This window comes from Eleginops maclovinus, chromosome 7 (assembly GCF_036324505.1).
Source record: "Eleginops maclovinus isolate JMC-PN-2008 ecotype Puerto Natales chromosome 7, JC_Emac_rtc_rv5, whole genome shotgun sequence".
In the NCBI taxonomy this organism is placed as follows: Eukaryota; Metazoa; Chordata; class Actinopteri; order Perciformes; family Eleginopidae; genus Eleginops; species Eleginops maclovinus.
Window position 1 is genome coordinate 12,281,413 of NC_086355.1, and position 20,627 is coordinate 12,302,039.

Below are 20,627 nucleotides of genomic sequence, written 5' to 3' on the forward strand. Positions count from 1 at the left end.
CACACACACACACACACACGTTTATGAACCAGCAACAATTTCAACTTATTCTTCGTTGTCAAAAAGGAAAAATGATCGCAGACAGTCGGTAAATGATAAAGTGATGCATTGCTGGTTTTTGTCTTTTAATGGGATGTGTTGACAATACCAGTAATACGACAAAGATGTCTGTGTCCTCTTCGTTAAACACGGTGAGATGACTTCCCTGCAGGTCGAGGGCTGAGGCTGAACATCAGTCTGTACCTGCTGAGTCATCTCACTTCTTCTCCCCTGCAGCGCTCATCTTCCTCCTCCTCGGAGCTGGTTTGGGAGTTTCTATCTGTTGTTTGTCTTTCCTGTCAGGAGGCAGCTTCTGTTTGCTCTTTGTTGTTGATGCTTTGACTTGTTTCTCCTCCTCTTCTTCCTCTTCTTCTTCCTCTTCTTCTTCTTCTTCTTCCTCCTCCTCATCTATTTCTTCCTCGTCCTCCTTGCTAGTGGGATTTTCACTATGTTTGACATTAGAACCCTTTCCTTTTTCCATACTCTCCTCATCTTCCTCACTTTCTTCGTTAGCTTCTTCCTCACTCTCCTCATCCTCATTTCCCTCACTATCTCTCTCATCCTCTTCCTCACCCCCTTCCTCCTCTTCCTCGCTGTCGTCATCTTCCTTCTCCTCTGTATCCTCCTCCTTACTCTCTTCTTCTTCCTCATCACTCTCTTCTTCCTTTTCCTCTGAAACCTCCTCCTTACTTTCTTCTTCCTCCTCCTCCTCCTCCTCTTCCTCCTCCTCCACCTCTTCTTCATCCTCTGTAACCTCCTCTTTACTCTCTTCTTCCTCCTCCTCCTCCTCTTTACTCTCTTCTTCCTCCTCTTCACCCTCCTCTTCCTCATCCTCTTCCTCATCCTCCTTACTTTCTTCTTCCTCCTCCTCACCCTCTTCTTCCTCTGTAACCTCCTCTTTGCTCTCTTCTTCCTCCCCTTCACCATCTTCTTCCTCCTCTTTGCTGTCTTCTTCCTCCTCTTCCCCCTCCTCTTTACTCTCTTCTCCTTCCTCTTCACTCTCTTCTTCCTCCTCTTTACTGTCTTCTTCCTCCTTTTCACCCTCCTCTTCACCCTCTTCTTCCTCCTCTTTACTGTTTTCTTCCTCCTCTTCCCCCTCTTCTTCATCCTCTGTAACCTCCTCTTTACTCTCTCCTTCCTCCTCCTCCTCCTCTTTACTTTCTTCTTCCTCCTCCTCACCCTCTTCTTCCTCTGTAACCTCCTCTTTGCGCTCTTCTTCCTCCCCTTCACCATCTTCTTCCTCCTCTTTGCTGTCTTCTTCCTCCTTTTCACCCTCCTCTTCACCCTCTTCTTCCTCCTCTTTACTGTTTTCTTCCTCCTCCTCACCCTCTTCCCCCTCCTCTTCCCCCTCTTCTTCCTCCTCTTTACTGTCTTCTTCCTCCTCTTCTTCCTCCTCTTTACTGTCTTCTTCCTCCTCTTCACCCTCTTCTTCCTCATCCCCTGAAACCTCCTCCTTACTCTCTTCTTTCTCCTCTTCCTCACCCTCTTCTTTACTCTCTTCTTCCTCCTCTTCTTCATCGTCCTCTGTAACCTCCCCCTTACTCTCTTCTTCTTCCTCCTCCTCACCCTCTTCTTCCTGATCATCTGTGACCTCATCCTTACTCTCGTCTTCCTCCTCTTCTTCCTGATCCTCTGTAACCTCCCCCTTACTCTGTTCTTCTTCTTCTTCCGCCTCCTCACCCTCTTCTTCCTCCTCTGCAACCTCCTCTTTACTCTCTTGTTTTTCCTCCTCTTCTTCCTGATCCTCTGTGACCTCATTTTTACTCTCTTGTTCTTCCTCCTCTTCACCCTCTTCTTCCTGATCCTCTGTGACCTCATCCTTACTCTCTTCTTCCTCCTCTTTACCCTCATCCTCCTGTTCTGTAACTTCCTCACTTCCCTCAGAGTCACTACCCTTTTCCTCCTCTTCCTCGCTGTCGTCATCTTCCTTCTCCTCTGTAACCTCATCCTTTCCATCACTCTTTTCATCTTGCTCTTCCTCATTTTCCTCTTCCTCCTCACCACTGGCATCATCCTGCTTTTCACTCTCCTCTTCTTCACTCTTACCTGTTTCCTGACCTTCTTCAGAGTCTTTCTCATCATCCTCACTTTCGTTGGAATCTTTTTGTTCCTCACTTTCTTCCTCTTCCTCTTCGTCTTCGTCAACCTCATTGTCTTCTTCTTCCGAGGCAGACTCGGAAGTGTCACCTCTGGGCTCTTCCTCCTTGCTCTCGCTGCTCCTGGACTCTTCACTTTCACTTCCCTCCACCTCCTCTGATGCCACACTTTCCTCAAAGTCACTACCTTCTCCATCTGCATCCTCACTGCTTTCTTCCTCCTCCTCCTCCTCCTCTTGGACCTGACTTTTCTCACTTCCTTCATCCTCTTCCTCGATGCTGCAGCCTGTATCCTCCCCATCTTCCTCTGCAGTTTTATTATCTTGTTCTTCCTCATTCTCTATAGAAACACTCTCGCTTTGTTTACCCTCCTCCTCCTCTACTTTTTTGTTTTCCACATCACTTCCACTATCTTCATCTTCATTTTTTTCCTCATGTACACCGTCTTCGTTTGCATGATCCTTGTAGGTTTCCTCATCTTCTTCATGTACTTGCTGGAAAGTTTCCACTTCTGCACCACTGTTATTGCCCTCAGTTTGTGAAACGTCTTCTCCGTCACTTTTCACCACCCCCTGTAGTGTACTTTCTTCTTTTTGAGCTTCATTCTTCCTGACCTGAACATCTTTCTGTGGGCTTTCTTCTTGTGGATTTGAAGAAGAACGTGACATTGTCGTGGAAAAGGAAGGTTGCATAACGGCACTCTGCTTTGTGAATTGCTTGGCTCGGCTGGGTGATTTGGGTGGTGTAGAGTTAGACTGGAAACCCTGTACTCTTGTCCCTGCCTCACTAAGGACCCCCATAGCTGCACCTGCTATTCCAACAGCAGGAAGAAGAGAAGCTGCGGTACTAATGATCTCCCCCCACTTTGGCTTTTCTTCAGTGGGGCTCTGAGTGACCTCTCTGTGTGTTCCAGAAACAAGCAGATCCCCATCAGCAGGTTCAGGGCCATGCCGGGATTTGGCTCCAGATACGGAAACCACCTCTGTTCTCTGAGTGCTTTGTGGGGAAATAGGGTTACATAGCACTTCAGTAGCTGAGTCCTGCTGTGATAACAGCGGGCTGGATGATTCAATCTGCTTACTACTGGGCTTTGCCTTCTTATTACCTTCAGAGTCAGCACCTCTCACTCTGATGTCATCTCCTCCTGGTTTTGTCTTTATTTGAGATTCTTTTGCTATCTTTTTGTCTTTTACCTTAGCGCTGTCACCTTCAGGTATCTTCTGCCTACCTGCAGATGTACTATTCATTTTTTTACCTGTGTTCAACTCATCTTTCACTACCTTTCCTTTGCTTTTAACGGGACTACTTCTTGCACTTTTACTTTGAATTTTCCCTGGAAGTGATTTTAAACCAAGTCCTTTGTTTTGACCTTTTCCAAGGACAGATTTAACCTTGACCAAATCTTTTGATGGAGTCGTTTTGACTCGCCTTGTTTCCTGTTGCATCTCTTCTTCAAAAGGTTTCACTTCAGTTGTTTCTCTCTGGATTTCTTCATGTTTTTTTAGGGACAACAAACTTTCACTTTGGATAGAAATGCTAGTGATGTCCTTTCCCTCTGTTAAATTAACCACATCTTCTTTTATATCCTCTTTGTTTGTTATACTTTCTTTCCCATTCCTATTTTTTCCGTCATTTGCCTTCCTTTTAGTCAGTCTCTGGGGTGCTTCAGTCAATGTCTTTTGGGCAGATAGTGGAATTTTTGGACTCCTGGGTGCTGCTAATTTTGATTTAAAATGGGAAGATTGATTTTGAGCTTCATGACTTTTAATTTTAATGGACTGCTTGGTGATGTTCTCTTTGCCTTTAGATACAACTTTTTTGGGAGTGTTTTTTAAACTCTTCGTCGGAGTCACTTCTTTGTTTAAAGAGCCCTTCAGGAGCTCTGTGGCTGAAGCCTCAGGAAAATGGTGTTCTTCCTCCACATTGAACTGTTTGGCAAACAACTCTGCCTCTTCCATAGTTCCTATAAGAGGCCTGCCGATCTTCAAGTCCTATAATAAATCAAAAAGAAAAGAGGGATTCAGTCAGATGTGAAAATAAATAATGCTGACAGAAAAGGTCCTATGACCGATGATACTGCGTTATAAAAATGGAAAGCTTTAGGCACGCAGCAGCAGACCTGCAATCAACATGTCAGCATGTGTAGTTTTGGCATTTTATGTTACTTGTCTTTTACTGCCAAAAGCATGTCCGATCTAGTTTGCGAGTTCAAAGACTCACTTCAATAACTGAAGCAGAGAAGACTTTAAGATTTATTTTGGAGACCAAAGCAGTATTTGTGTTTGGAATTTGTTTGAATCTTCTGAAATAATTACATAAATAATGACTTACATAATTATTTAAATCTGATTTTTGGTTAAAGCACATGGAAAATGATTGGTTTTCTTTGCAGAATAGTCATAACTAATTATGTTGATGACTCACCAAGAAATCTGTTAGCAGGTGTAAATACATATGTGGTAGGAGGTAAAGGAAACCATGGTGATGATTGAAAGAAGATGAGAGGAATCCTTATTCTTCCATAGGAACTGGATAAAAACAGACTGTGGTTTTCTTGGGTCAGTGGGGTGTGATGTACAAATAGACATGACTTCAACGTCACAGCAGACTTTAAAATGCCTCTTCAATAACTTGTGGCATTAGAGATAGTCCTCTCTGTCACATAGCCCACTCATGAGAGAGCAGAAAGAACATTTACTAAGGTAATGTAGTGCAATATTGAGGGACTTTACTTATAACTTATTAACATACTTCTACATTTTGAAGTGAAATAGTCTACTCACTTCACTAGTGAGTAGACTATTTCACCTCTTTACTTTTAAGACATGTGAACAGTTTGTAAATGTTGCATATTGCAGTGCGCACAACCTAGTCCTTAAAGTCTCATTTATAAAAGCTAAAATGCCTTTTTTGCCAATTAACTTTAAACTTTTGCAAGAACAACTTTAGTCACTTGTTTACAGAAAAAAGTGTTTGTATCTCAATTTACATTAAATAAAACATAATCAAATAAGCCTTTTAATTCCAAACTGCTTTACAAATTGAGTACATTTTACTGATAAAACTTGCATCTGATTTTGAATGCATGCCTTACACTCATAATGAAGTATTTGAGTTCATAGTTTTACTTAAGTAAAGGCCCTGAACTCTCCTTCCACCACTGCTCATGAATGCACATGCACACACACTTATCATTACAGCTGGACAGGAGTGGTTTACTGAGCGCTGTGTGTTACTCTGTAATACACAACAACGCTGGAGACTCTTTCAAAGCTTGCTTCATCTCTGGCTGTGGAAAAACTGATATGATGTGGCAAGATTCCTGCCAACTTTCTCAATGCATCGTGTGTGTGCATGTGTGAGCGAGTGTGTATGGGTATCTGTAGCTTTGAATCTGGAACCTAAACACATATGCGTATTGGCAGACGCAATCCTAATCTCTGAATCTGCTTTGAGGAGATTTGTTACACATATTCTTGGGGGAAAAAAAGTAAATTAATGTAAAAAAATTAAGTAACCAAATCTGAATTCAGTCCCATATTTCAACTCAGCATAATACCAAATGGAAAATGTCCCCCACACACACACACAACATGTGCTGAGCTATGCACATTTCCTGGAAAAGTCCGTGAGTGTTCAACATTGCTGCTTCCTGCCCTGGAGTGCACATAATCTAGACCACAACCAAGAAGCTTGAAGAGGAAAAAAAAACGTTCAACTGACTCTACAGTAATGACTTTGTGGAGATTATATAGTATTCCTTTACTCTCTATCAAAGTCAAACCAAACTTTTCTCACCCTTTTTGGCAAAAAGTCAGAGTGAGATCTTTTCTCGGACAGATTCTCCTCCACATCTTCTATGGTCATTTGCCTCTGCATAGTTTCTCCCTCTGAAAAACAACAGACAGAGACTTGGTTAATAAACAGTTGCATACTAGAGTATCTTACACACTCAAACTCAGCTAAGCGCTGGCTTAAACAGACATTTGTTAAAAGTATAGCTTATAATTACCTGTTGATTGCGAGGCAGGATGCTCTTCTTCCTCACTGAGAGGTTGATTGGAAACATCACTGGACGGTCTGGTGGGGCTGCAGGGCTCATTAGGTGCTAAAGGAGATTCTTCAATTAAGGCTTTTTTAGTGGTTGCCTCTTTATAAAGACCTTTTTCTGGTGTACTGTTAGGAGATATTGATGTGTTATGTTTATTTAAATACTCTGGTGATAGTATAGGAGAAGGCAACTCTTTGGATGTAGAACTCGAGGAAGCAGAGGATTTATTCTGAGAGGTGTTTGATGACTGAGAATGTGGGCTGGATGGTTTAGATGAGATCACTGGAGATCTAGGGGAGAGTGGGGGGCTTATTGTCACTTCTGATTGTGGTTTAGGGGATGATGTAGGGGTAGTAAAGTCCTTTGAGAGCGTTTTGGGAGTTGGAATATTTCTGGATGTTTGCCAGGAGGTGTTGAGGAAACCAGAATTTAGACGTGGGAGGTTGTGAAACATCTCCTCAGAGATTCCCTGAAAGAGGAGAGGAAAAACAGCCAAAAACATCAGTGAGTTAAAGATTTGAACCACATCTATGGAGCTCCCCCAACCACTTAGTAAGCGGCACTGCGGCAGAGCTACATCTTAGTGTAACACTGCCATCTACTGCAGCTAGAGTGTGATTACAATTATCTAAAGCTGAGATAACAAACTTTCTACTGTAACTTTTTAAAGACCTCTTAATACCACATAGAATGCTAAATCATACCCATTTCATTATTAAATAGGTTATAGTAGTGAAGTTAATTGTAATAGCAAAACTGTTTTATTGTTTAGAATGATTTATTTATTATATCACATATCTAGGTTTGCTACAGGTCTGATGGTGCTGACTCAATCCCCACCAAAAAGGGATTCAACAGTGTCCTGCATGCACAATCTACTATCACAACAATCCCACTTTTAGTTTATAGGTGTTTAAAAAAAAGTGAGTGAACTTGATTTTGTCTAGAAATAAGTATCAAGGGGTAGGTTCTCACTTTTTGTCTGTGGCGGGCTCGAGCAGAGATTGCTGAGAGTGGGACGATTAAATTAGGATCGATCAAAGTGTCGAGCAGCAGGGTTTCTCGGTAATTTAGCTCCAAAAAGGTATCTGTGATTTTCACATTCTCCTCTGGCAACACTTGACTCTCTGGTGGTCTGGGTGCAGCAATTACCAGCATGTGGTTTCCACCGCAGGACACCTAAACCAAAGAACACACATGACTCAGGATAGTTTATCGCATGTGTTGTGCATGTCCTCTCAATATGGGGTTTAGTGTTTCGCTTAAGGGCCAACAGAAATGTGCTAAAGATGACATGACCATCCTGAGATGTTGCTCAATATTGACTTACTAATAGAACTTTGTTCTTTAGGAAACGTGTGCAGAGGGCCGGGCTGAAGTGGTTGATTAAGTTCTCCTCCCCTAATCCCAGTTTCCCATGCCGACAATTACCAAACGTGTAGAGAAGCCCGCTGTCTTTGGAGGAGGAGGGCAAATGCATTAAGATACATTTTCATTCAATTGCTTTACATTTCAATGATGAAACGTTACCAGGCTGTATCATAATTAGCAGAATGAGCTTCAGAGTTTCCTTACTTGTGATCACAGCAGTGTGGCTTTCTCCACAGGCGACATTTTTGATGCTGCTGTTAGAAAATTGCTCCAGTGGTTTTGGCAAATCAACTTCAAACAGAAATGTCCCGTGGCCCAGCTGACCATACTGACCTCGGCCAAACGTGTATACGTTTTCCTCTGTCAAAGCAACACACAACCAATCAAACAACCCACTTACTGTATATAAACCACAGGGGTGGAAGGGATGTACATTTACTGATAACTTTCATTTACATTTCAAAGAGAAAAACAATTAGGTTTACCTCACAGCATTTGTTTGATCCCTTGAGTCATTAAGTGGTTTGCATAGTTGAAAAAATTCCAAACCCATTGCTGTGAGAAGTAATTCAAGCTAGTTTTAATAGAAGTCAACTAGAATCTAGAATAAGTGGACATTTTTCTTGAAAGTAATGCAGCTAATATTTATCTGGTTTTTCCATGATATGTACACCATTTTCTTAAATATTGTTGAAGCTAATTACCGGTAATTCATGTTGGCTGAACGTATCTAATTAGACTATACTGGAGGTTTGAATACATCTAAAGAATTGTTCACTTTTTGTGAACAATTTAAAAATAAAATAGTATCAGCTCCACCTTGAGTCGCTGACATTAAAGTGCTGCTTACATGTTAATACATACTATATTGTAATACAAATGTATAAAATGGACAGTATGCATAAGGAGTACTTGATGTACTTTTGGTACTTGAGTTACATTTAACTGATAATTAAGTTTTACTCAAATAAAACTTAACATTACTAAATGCAGCTAAGTAAAGGATCTTAATACATCTTCCACCAACAATTAACCGGTTAAGCTGGGAAATATTTGAATTTGTATTACAATATATCTAATAATACAACAGTCAAGAGTGTCATAGAGAAAGGTGTCAGTAGAAATGCCTCTGATCTGTTCTTCTACCTGTGAGTGCCACGGTGTGCTCGCCTCCACAAGAAACCTGAGTGACATTACCCAGAATCCCTTGCACCCTCTGAGGGACTCTGTGATTGGCCAGCTGCTCCCCCTGGAGACCAAGCCTTCCATTTGCGCTCTCACCAAATGTGAAGAGATCTCCTTCCGCTAGAACAACAAGGCAAACACAATATTGTTGGTTGAACAGACACTCAATCTGAGTTAGTGGTTTCTTGTGCTGTGTTTGGTAGGACTGTGCTGTACCTGTGACAAATGCTGAGTGGTGGTACCCACAGGAGACCCAGATCACCGCCTCACCGACACCCACCTCTCTTGGTTCTGCCGAAAAACCCTCGTCCCCCAGACCAATCTGACCCTGCGAATTGTCTCCCCACATGAACAGCCTCCCGTCCTCTAGCAACACAAACACAGTGAGGCACACTATTATGAGTACATTTTGCTACGGAAACACCTCTAACATTATTATTAGTCACTGTCTGAACCTGTTAAGGCAGCTGAGGTATTGCATCCTGCAGAAAGCTGTGTGATTGGTGCGTAGCAACAGAAGGGCTGCAGTAGGAGAAAGGATGAAGTGTTGTCGCAGTGGCCCAAACCGAGCTGCCCCTCTTGGTTTCTGCCAGCACTGTACACACTTCCCTGCCCTAAAAATAAAATAACCAAAACTGAAAACACGTTCAAAGGGACACATTTGATGTTTTGAAGAGGGGTAGCAGGAGGAATCTATGCAGCCAATATATTACAAGCCCTGAGTCTGGAGAAACAGACAGTAGTAATAACACAGAAACAAAGCAACATATGGCTGTAGAAGGGAAAAATTAAAAGAAGGCCCACCTACAACATAGATTAAAGTGTACTATATACAGTGTTTAAAACATTTTTTAAACTTAACTTGCTTTCATTTTTGACAGGGAACTTATACACTGTAGATCTTAATTCAACCCCATCTCAAAAGATCCAAACTCACACTTCAAGGAAACATTCTGATATTGTTTAAACATCATCTTACATGTGGAGACGATTGTGTGATCCCTCCCACAAGCAACAAGCTTCACCTTCTCAGACTTTAAGGCTGAAAGGAAAATAGTACAATTTTATTGAAATACTACATAGAATGCTCCTCTGTTTATATTTAAATGAGATGCTAAGACAAGAAATTGATTAATAGATTAGTCGATTTAAATCCATTCATTAGCAAATAGTTTGATTATCTATTAATTTGTATGAGTAATTCTCTTGTTCCAGCTTCCAGCTCCAACTGTGACAAATGTCTCTTCTTCTGTGATCAAAAAGTGGATATCTTTGGCTTTTGGCATGTTGGTCAGAATAATAAGCTCAAAGAAGAACTCAGGTATTTTATTCAAGCAAAAGTAGCAAGACCACATTGTAGAAATACTCTTGAGCAATAAAAGTCATGCATTAAAAAAGTAAAGTTGTTTTTAACATACAAATACAAACAACATAATAGTGATTTAAACATTTCAGTTGGGCTTTTTCACTGTTTCCCTGACATTTTTAAAGAGTTGACAAATAGCATAAAGTACAATGATAGCATAATCAACATTCACAGTTTCATTATAAAGTAATTCACCTTTCACAGTGGCAGGTTTGCCTGTAGCAGGCTTAAATCCAATCCCCAGTTGGCCCCAAGTATTACCACCAAACATGAGCAGCCTGCCATTTTCTGCAGGAATAAGAATTGTTCAATCAGGCTATACAGAAAACCCACTACACATAGTAAATATGAATAAGTAAAATAAAGGTTGTATGTGCCTGTGGTTACAGCAGTGTGCTCCCAGCCACAGGATATGTGCACAGGCAGGTCCTTCTTCAACCAGAATGTACTAGGCACGTTGTCAGCAAAACTGCTCTTTCCAAATGTAAAGATGGCTCCTTTTTCTGAAGACAAATGTAAGATTCCTTTCTAAACTGCCATTGATAGGAACAATAGACACTCTGAAGGACCTATTGGCAACATTGCCTGACTCTTCTACACCTTAACCCCAGCTAAGTCCTAACCTGCTGTCAATTCTCAAGCTATTTAAGTAGCAGCCTGACAGAAATAGTACAGGTCAACCATTTGTCATCCTGAGCAGAAAGGGCAGGTGAGTTCCCGTCGTGAAGAAGAATACTTGATATGCAGGTTAATATCATGTGTAGAAGGTAGGTATCTCACCGGGTATGTCAACATCGTCCTGTCCGGTCATCTCAGAGCATCCCTCTCACTTCCCCACCTGCACCGTGCGGCTCTGTGCCGACTGACAGGTGGATCAGGATACGTCAGAGAGGGGCGGGGATCAGGAGCAGCCTGCCCAATGGCTAAAATGGTGAAGCTAGTTCACAGGACACCGATACATAATTTAATACAATGATTAAAACTTCTTTTTTTTTTTTAACACTATCGATATAAAAGCAAATTCCTTGATTGTTACCCACCACCCGTCTGTCTTTGTGGTGATTTGTGTGTGTGTGTGTGTGTGTGTGTGTGTGTGTGTGTGTGTGTGTGTGTGTGTGTGTGTGTGTGTGTGTGTCTGCCTGCCTGCCAGGACAACGATTTGCTTCTCTTTTCCAGAAAAAACATCTGAATTGTGGCGCCCACATCTTGTATAAAGTGGAAGCTATGGGTAACGTATTGCCAAAGATTGATGTTTACGGAAGCAAGGATATGTGCCGGCTGTCATTGGTTGTTCCTCGTCACATGACAAGCGGTGATCGCTGCTTCTTCCTAAAAGTTCAAATACTTTCAAGATAAGGACGCAGCCGTAGCGCTTTTGATCGCACACTCAAAAGCTGGACCGCATGTTTGCGTTTCTTTTTATGAACTGCACATTTTCCTCAGAAAACGTGGTAGCAGAGCGTCTTTCCGGTGCGCTTCAACAGCCCTACACATGTAGATACTTCTCAATCCGTTTGGGGGTTCTCTTGGTATGATATATTTCTAAAATCGCTACGCATATCGTTTAAAACAGTAATTTGCCTTTTGAAATCACGATTGTTTGTGGAAGTTTTTGCTTAACGTTGTGGACGCTCCAAGCTGCATACAACTCCGGTGAGCAGGCACTACTCTGCAGGACATGGGATGATAAACTAACGCCCATACTGCAGGGCGGAGTCACACCCTGGTGTATCTGACGTGCGCTTACATATACAGTCCATGGCGTTTAGTTTACTGCTAACAAGGAAACGACACCTGGATGACCTGAACGTCACTTTAAGAACCACTTTATTTTGCTAGATTACGGATATTTCTTAGTTTTTCTCCCGGTTCACTGTTGTAAACTGAGGGATCAAAATGAACTCCATTGACCTGGAGAAGCTGAAGATGACGGGAGCTGGTCGAGCCATGGCAGTGTTGACCAGCGGTGGAGATGCACAAGGTGACTTTAGCTCTACTTTTAAACATGTTTACAAATATATGTAACGGTTATTTTGTTCAGCCATTCTTTAAGTACAAGTTGATATTAAGCTTACTTTCTGCAACAAATGTAAACACCGGAAATCGTTTAGTGTGTCGAAGGTCGTGTGTGAGAAGCCTAAATAACGTAATTTACTGCAACTAAGTATATTGCCCAATTCCTGCACAATTGCAGGTACATTTCTTGAGTAACTTTTCTGCTACTTACAAAGGTCTTCTCCATTACAACTTATTGACTTAAACATAGTACTGTTTATACCACTGTGCATGCATTTACTGAAACTTTGCAGATTAAGGTTAATACAATTTTAGTTTGTAGGTCTTCCAGCATAGGATTAATGATTTGTTCTTTTAATTAAGCCAAATTAGTAATGCAGGACTTTAACTAAGTCCTAGCTGAGTGTTTCTATTCTCTGGTACTGCTACTTTATTTCACAACAACATATTCTACCTCCAGTAACTCAGAGTATCAAGGACCGTTCAACTAATGCTTCTACGCCATTGCTACTATGTTCAGAGTGGGTTTCACCTTTGCCCAATGAGAAATAAAAAGTATTATCCAGTGTTTGATTTCCTGTTCAAGGTTATTGTGCAAACAGCTTGTGTGTAATGAGGAACAGAGGTGAATCTAATCATTTTTTTTCTACCCTCCAGGGATGAATGCTGCTGTCCGAGCTGTGACCAGAATGGCCATCTATGTGGGGGCCAAGGTTTATCTTATTTATGAGGTAAACGCGCTTTCTTCAATATGACCTATTGAACAATGATTTTGGACTTTATTCTTGATGACTTGCCCACATTGTTATTTTTAACAGTAACATACCATTGGAAAATACTTTTCAGGGTTACCAGGGCCTGGTGGATGGGGGAGACAACATCAAACTAGCACACTGGCAGAGTGTGACCAACATCATCCAACTGGTGAGTTAAAAAATAGCCATCAATCCCTGTTGACAGCAGTGGTGACTATAGCTATACTTCTCTAAATGTTTCCACCAATCCTGCATTAATTGTATCATGATTTGGATTTTTTTGTTTCATTGTGGTTTACATATCTCTCTATTTCTCTTTCCTTTTCATGTATTTACTAGGAATTTTATGATTTCTTCCATCTGCTCTCATCTCTTCTCTCCCTGCCTGTCTAATTCAGGTTCTACCCTGGTAAGGGGCCTTGCTGCATATGTGCTCTCAGCCTTATTAGTTGCAATTCCATGTAGTCTTAATGTTGAAGTTTATGAATTTTGAGCAGTTCAAGTACTGATATTTCTGTTCTTAGACTGTTTAATTTGAATAACTTTAAGACAAATAAACCCAATTTTATTAAGCAGAATATTTTTATTTTTATTATTAACCACGCTAATTATTTTCTTATGACCCCCTAGTTTATTCTTGTGTCCCTTTTCATGGGGGTCACCATCCACAACTTTATAACCCCTGCTGTAAAGAAGGTGGATGACAGGTTACATTCGGCATTAAAACACACATTTATCTAGAGTGCCTGCTTGTGATCTGGCTCTGTTTCTAATCTTCCATCTCAGACATCAGATTTATCTAATAACACCATCAGGACGCCAAACAAAAGTAAATATTTCTATATCTTTGCATGACATTTTCTCATTGACATATTACTATGTCCTGTTTGTCTTGATTTGGTTTGTCTGTGATCTCTTCTGCAGGGTGGAACTGTGATAGGAAGCGCCCGATGCAAGGCCTTCATAACTCGTGAGGGAAGGCTTGCTGCTGCCTTCAACCTGGTGAAGAAAGGCATCACCAACCTGTGTGTGTGTGGTGGAGACGGCAGCCTCACCGGGGCCAACATCTTCCGCAGCGAGTGGAGCAATCTGCTGGCTGAGCTTGTAAAGAAAGGTAAGGTGATCTCAAGGTCAACTTGTCACTGTATAGTTTACTGTAAGTATGTACTTTTACTGCATTCTGGCTACAGCATGGTAAATCAAATATCTATGCTGAAAAATACCTCATAAAAATATGTAACATTTCCACATTAACCTGTCGAAAAAACTGACTACACGTGTGTTATATTTTCAGTTAAATTGACTTCTTATTCCAAATGTTTCCAACAACTTTCATACTTATAGATATCTGTTATTTTAATTGAAATAATTTGTCAGTTTCATTTGGTTGCCTGTTTTGGTGACATATGCCCTTTGTACAGGCATTAGTGTTGTGGTTGTCTGCCAGAATCTTAAATTTGCTTTTCAACCAGTTGCAACCCACATATTTACAATTCAATAAGGTAATGGTTGTTTCTAAATACATATTTTATCCAGATAAGGGATTTTAAATACTGCGTTTTTAGAGAGACAAGCTGAACAAACGTTAGCAGTATCCAAATGTCCTCTGAAACACACTTATCTGTAGCTTGATACAGGAGTAATGATTTCTTATTGTTTGGTGTATAAAATGGTAAGCTGCTAGAATAATATCGATAACAATGGGCATGTGTATTTCTTCAGGAAGAATCACAGACACTCTGGCCAAGCAGCATGACCACCTGAACATCGTGGGGCTCGTGGGCTCCATTGACAACGACTTCTGCGGCACTGACATGACAATTGGAGCCGACTCTGCTCTGCACCGCATCATGGAGATAATTGACGCTATCATGACAACAGCACAAAGGTCAGACACCGAGTGACATTGAACAGTTGCAGCACACAAGCAGCTGGTATTTCATCAAAGCAATTATTATGAGATCACTTCTTACATAATTTCTAGAATATGAAGAAACGACAATAACATAGTGGTAAATATACAGTTTAAATACTTCTAGCTGTGATAGATGGTATCAAACTACAGCGGAAATCTTTAGATGATTAATCGATTATTCCCCAAAAACATTAGCTAGTTACAAAATCTTAAGAATTTGTCGACTTGATCTTATGAGTTCAAACAATTGTTTGAAAAAAGCATGCAATTTGAAGATGTCATCTAGTGCTCAGAATTGTATTGTAATTGAATGATATTTCACAAATTAAAAAATTATAATAAAATGCAGCAGATTAATTAAAACTCAAAATAACTAGTTGGTATAATAATATGAATAATTTTAATTATAGAGCGCCAAATTGAAACAGTACTAATCACTTGACAATTTTCATAGAGAGCATTTTTAGACTCTATCAGAATCACCCTCATGTGTGTATGTTCCTGCATGGTGTAATTAGTAATTGGAATGCAATCATGTTATAACCATTTCCCCATTCAAGCCTCTTTGGCATGTGATCTTGCCTGGACTTGCTCCCTTAGACCTTGGCACGCTGCTACAATCTGGAAATGTTCTGTTTGTATGCTTAAGCGTTTGTTGCAAAATGTTTTGTTTCATTATAAATCTTTGGTACCTCCTCCAGCCACCAGCGCACATTTGTTCTGGAAGTTATGGGGCGACACTGTGGGTGAGTAACACTATGACCAATTCTGCTATCCTTCATAAGCAGCCATTGAATAAAGCTAATTATTGTGCCATCCCTTTAGATATCTGGCCTTAGTGTCAGCACTGGCTTCTGGGGCAGAATGGCTCTTTATTCCAGAGGCTCCCCCCAAGGAAGGCTGGGAAGAACGTATGTGTGCCCGTCTAGAGGGGGTAAGATTAAAAAAAAACTGTCAACTCAAGACTTGTATATTATTAGCCCCAGGCACTTGTGTTTTTTTTTTTTGCAGGAGAGGGTTTTAAAGTAGGGGATTAATAATTATGATCTTTGGTCTACACGCATTACAGGAATAAAGGCCAAATAGATATTCAGTAGACAACTTAGAAGCAGGATTGTACTGACTGCCCCAGTGCTTGTTCTGTTATTCTTTATTTTTTTACCTCCAGAGCCGCACAACGGGGTCAAGACTCAACATTGTAATCCTTGCAGAAGGAGCCATTGACAGAAATGGCAAGCCCATCACTTCAACTTATGTAAAAGAAGTAAGTTTAGAGGTTTAAGTTTGAAGATCTCGGTGTTTCCACTCAGTTGAGCAGCTCATTTTTCCTCTTACCAACACCCCAAATTCCATTTTCTAATTAAAGACTGTAAAGTTTCTTCAAATTATTATCAATGTGTCTCAGTGCTCACTTCACATGAAAGGCACGAGTGCAGCATTTCATCACTTCCATCAACGTTCACAAAGAACAATGAGGGCACACAACATCACTTATCTGGTTGAATTGAATATTGAATATTGAAGAAAATTAGAATTTTGTAAAAGATTAAACTGACAGGGATCAGTTAGTTCAAATGTTTCCCTTAAATGTTTGTAAAGTAAGATTTTCTTCTCTGGTGTGTATGGCTGCTCAATGACAAACCAACAACACACTGAAATGCTTCCATGTGTGTTTAAAGCTGGTGGTACAGAGGCTCGGCTATGACACCAGAGTGACAGTCCTCGGCCATGTTCAGCGAGGAGGAACTCCCTCAGCGTTTGACAGAATACTGGTGAGTTGGACAACATGCAAATGTACATGTACATGAAAATCAGCACTATTTTATTATGTATACAAACCAATATCACAATTTGATGGTCAATTTGAGAATTTCACAGCAGTCACATAAATGTAATTTTTAAATCTGAACCAGTCCATAACGTTTGAAGTTTAACGGCAGTACAAGTGGCAAACATTTTTTAATTAATGATGACAACAACAATTTAAGAAAATAATCTCTGTTTAAAGCTACTATTTGCTAGGTCTTATGCAGGTTGAATTTTGGAGTTAAACTAAAGATAAGGTTAATTTTAAAATAAAGTTTACATTACTGCTAGTTATCCAAATCGTGATGAGACAACCTAGTGTAGGCCTACAAGAATGCACATCAGGCACACAATACCTGAAATATCAAGCCTTCAGAAGGTCCCCTCTAACTGTATGGACTCTCTTGTGTTTCAGAGCACTAAGTTGGGTGTGGAGGCAGTGGTTGCCCTGATGGATGCCACTCCTGACACCCCAGCCTGTGTCATTGGTCTGTCAGGTAACCAGGCTGTTCGTCTGCCTCTGATGGAGTGTGTGGAGATGGTGAGTTTCTCTCATCTATTTCATAATTGATTTTATCAGACAATTCTCACAAACAGTGGGAGGTTGCTGTGTTTTTCAACTGTACCATTATTTGCAGACTAAGTTGGTGCAGACAGCCATGAATGAGAAGAGGTTTGATGAGGCTGTCAAACTGCGGGGAGGGTGAGATGTTTTTCATGTATATTAAATTGTTAAAAATCATTATAACTGAATGCAAAACAGCCTTAATGCCCTGTAGATCAACGCATTTGTGTGAATACCTTCTGTAAATGTTACACTCAATCAATTCATGTTTATCATCCACAAGATTATATTTTGTTGTTTTTATGCAAATAATAAACATGTCCAGGCTAAAATTGTTTTCTTGTAGGAGCTTTGAGAACAACTGGAACATCTACAAGCGTCTTGCCTTCCATAAGCCCTCCCAGTCTGAGGTAAGTGTCTCACTAACACGAACATACACACAAACACATTCAGTAGTATCCTAAATACACAATTACAAAGGTTAAGCACAAACATGTTTATTAATATCTGACTCCTGTTGTCTCAGAGCAACTTCTCCCTGGCTATCCTGAATGTGGGGGCTCCGGCTCCGGGGATGAACGCAGCAGGGAGGTCTGCTGTGAGGTTGGCGCTCGCTAGTGGACACAAGGTCTACGCTGTCCACAATGGCTTTCAGGGACTTGCCAATGGAAACGTGAGGGAGTCTAACTCTACATCTACACCACACTGAAGCAGATTTTAACAACCAAGTATCTGTATGGAACTGAGAGAAGACTGTTCTGTGCTGTCTGTCTGCAGGTCCTTGAGATGGGATGGCACAGTGTTGCAGGCTGGACAGGGCAAGGGGGCTCACTGCTGGGGACGAAACGGTGAGCAACAGGACAATTTCCATAAACATGTTTAAATATTTCTAACAGCACTGCAACAGATTAGTTTGTACTTTTATGATGTTCTGGGACTTTGGAGAGAGCAATATTTTTTAGAGCATTAATTGATGCAGGAGAGACTTTAATTACACAGTATTACAACGTACACCTTCTCACGGGATGTGCTATACTTCCTACTAGCAGGGGATCTGCGAACTGTGGAATTGTCAGAGTGCCTCCGAAGAGATTTTTCACTGCTGTTTTATGTGCTATTTCAGAACTCTTCCCAACAAAAACATGGAGGGGATTGTGGAAACCATCGCAAAGTTTAACATCTCAGCTCTGCTTGTAATTGGAGGGTTCGAGGTATAACACAAACCTCCAAAGGCTGTACTTGTGTACTATGTTTTTACTGTTTTACTGTCAATGTAACATCAAAGAGGTTTTTCATTCTATCTCTGACTTTTAAAGGCGTATGCAGGAGTGTTGCAGTTGTTTGAAGCCCGGGGTCTCTTTGATGAGCTCTGCATCCCAATGTGTGTAATCCCTGCTACCATCAGCAACAACGTCCCGGGAACGGACTTCAGCCTGGGAGCAGACACGGCCGTCAATGCTGCCATGCAGGTAATGCTGAGCAGGTAACACATTAACAGTGTCAATTTGATGTTTCAGGAGGATTTACACAATAGGCTGCATGAAGCTAGAAAACCTAAAATATATAGTAAAATGACCTGCCATTCCTACTACGATACATTTTAAACTCTGTATTCTTTGATTGAAACAGAGGTGACAGTATTTAGAACTATAGTACTTTCTTTAAGCTTTGAATGGGGGTCAGAGACATGCTCTGGTGACTTGCCTTTGCCTTTTTATTTAATAAATAACAAAGTCCAGCTTTTAGCACAAGACATGGTAATTCATGTAATAAAGACCCTTCCACTACTTGTCTAGAAGTTGCATGATGGGCTTTTAAACTGTACACAGTATTGTATAGGTAAGGGTTATTACGAATTTACTCCATCTCCACTTCTACAATTTTGACCCTGCGTTCAATTGCTAATTTCTGCTTTCACTCTGCCATTTTTCTTCCTAAGGGTTGCGACAAGATCAAGCAGTCGGCCACCGGGACCAAGAGACGGGTGTTTGTGGTGGAGACTATGGGTGGATTCTGTGGATATCTGGCAACCTCCACTGGCATAGCTGTGGGAGCGGACGCAGCCTACATCTTTGAAGACCCCTTCAACATCCACGACCTGACTGTGAGTCCAAAAGAAGAAATGTGCAGATTTTTCTATTCCTTTGGATCAATAATGTAAATGATCTCTCTGTCTCTCCAATTATCTCTCCTTTTAACAGACCAACGTGGAGCATTTGGCTGAAAAGATGAAGAAGGACATTCAGCGTGGTCTAGTACTGAGGTACACAACATTAATTCAGCAATACAGAGATTATTATGAAATGCAGAAGCTAACCAAGGAAGTGTAGTTCATCTATTTTTTTTCACCAATTTAGTTTAGCAGGTTAGCTTGCTGAATATAAAGTAGTATTTTCTGGGCTGTTCTCAATATTTCAAAGCTTTCCATAAACATTGCCATTTATTATTCTAAATGACGTGTTCTAAGAACGATTCGTTCTCAGCTTTTTTTTTAAAGTGGATTCAGTTTGAACCCATACCCGGCTCTCACTCAGTTACAAATGACGGAAAGGGAAGAGGTTCAGTCGAAACAATCATATTTGGATTTTACTATCCTAGCCTTTCCTGCTAAAACATAACAGGCTCTGACAAAACAATAAACTTAAATATCCCCAAGTGCCCAGAGGCCGCTCTGTTTCGCACATGCTCCTCCTTCAGGACACAGCATCTTGCAAGAGACAAGAAGCAGGATACCAGCATAATTATATTATTTGGTTTATTACCTGATTATGTGCAGCTGTCTGATCTCAGCCTAGGTCATTCTCACTCGACTTCCGGCGTTGAGAGGACGCTGGTGTCTACGTCGCCGCTTCTCATCTCCAACCAAACCGATGTTTTGTTTTGCTTTATTTTTTTGTGGATCTTATGCTCTAAAACCAACCTAAACACGTTGGCCACCCTCAACATCAGTGTCGGGATCATACTGCTGTTTAGCTCGGTTATGCTGCATTTGTCATGGCTGTCTAACGCTGCTTGCACCGCTGCAAACTTTCTACACCTTCAACCCATCAGACGACACCTGCTACTGAAGTACAGTGGGTGACCTACCGTGTGTCCTACGATAGGTCCATCTCAGCGGGTTCCTGTAACTACTATCCCAAAAAGTTTTCCCTCCGCTGTGCTGTGGTCTTCCTGGCCTCCTGTCACCGTTATGGAATTAGCAAACCAAGCTAGGATGCTAGCAACGGCCACAACTTTCTTCAAATATACCGCAGTGGAACTCATGAGTCTTAGCTCTAACACATCTCCGAGTTGCCTTGAGGTGGTAAAATCTCTCCATCTCCTGCGTCGTCCCCCCTATGTCCATAGGGCTGCCCGTCATAAGTTTGTTTATTTTCACGAAACTTGGTCTGTCCCAGCTGTTTGGTGCCATGCCTCACGTTGGCGACGTCATCACACGCAAATCTGCTATCCTTGGTCTGT

At 41.1% G+C, this 20,627-nt stretch overlaps 2 protein-coding genes across 2 annotated transcripts in view; one reads left to right on the forward strand and one right to left on the reverse strand.

The window, feature by feature from the left end:
* Positions 1-11,747, reverse strand: rpgra (retinitis pigmentosa GTPase regulator a). Its single transcript, XM_063887760.1, has 13 exons — positions 10,889-11,747; positions 10,486-10,611; positions 10,304-10,396; positions 9,722-9,784; positions 9,198-9,356; positions 8,959-9,108; positions 8,704-8,862; positions 7,762-7,917; positions 7,517-7,641; positions 7,162-7,365; positions 6,148-6,655; positions 5,934-6,025; positions 1-4,126 (listed from the first exon to the last, which is right to left on the reverse strand). The coding sequence occupies exons 1-13, from the start codon at positions 10,917-10,919 to the stop codon at positions 257-259; spliced, it is 5,736 nt and encodes a 1,911-aa protein (XP_063743830.1). The 5' UTR covers positions 10,920-11,747; the 3' UTR covers positions 1-256.
* Positions 11,318-20,627, forward strand: part of pfkla (phosphofructokinase, liver a) — a 14,211-nt gene continuing 4,901 nt past the window's right edge. The window contains exons 1-18 of the mRNA XM_063887764.1: positions 11,318-12,089; positions 12,782-12,855; positions 12,971-13,048; positions 13,804-13,993; positions 14,602-14,767; positions 15,496-15,540; positions 15,620-15,728; positions 15,963-16,058; positions 16,474-16,566; positions 17,016-17,141; positions 17,239-17,303; positions 17,512-17,575; positions 17,692-17,838; positions 17,943-18,013; positions 18,289-18,376; positions 18,482-18,634; positions 19,105-19,269; positions 19,367-19,428. Coding sequence (XP_063743834.1) covers positions 12,005-12,089; positions 12,782-12,855; positions 12,971-13,048; positions 13,804-13,993; positions 14,602-14,767; positions 15,496-15,540; positions 15,620-15,728; positions 15,963-16,058; positions 16,474-16,566; positions 17,016-17,141; positions 17,239-17,303; positions 17,512-17,575; positions 17,692-17,838; positions 17,943-18,013; positions 18,289-18,376; positions 18,482-18,634; positions 19,105-19,269; positions 19,367-19,428 — 1,877 coding nt within the window. The 5' untranslated portion in view covers positions 11,318-12,004. The remainder of the gene's footprint in view (positions 12,090-12,781; positions 12,856-12,970; positions 13,049-13,803; positions 13,994-14,601; positions 14,768-15,495; positions 15,541-15,619; positions 15,729-15,962; positions 16,059-16,473; positions 16,567-17,015; positions 17,142-17,238; positions 17,304-17,511; positions 17,576-17,691; positions 17,839-17,942; positions 18,014-18,288; positions 18,377-18,481; positions 18,635-19,104; positions 19,270-19,366; positions 19,429-20,627) is intronic.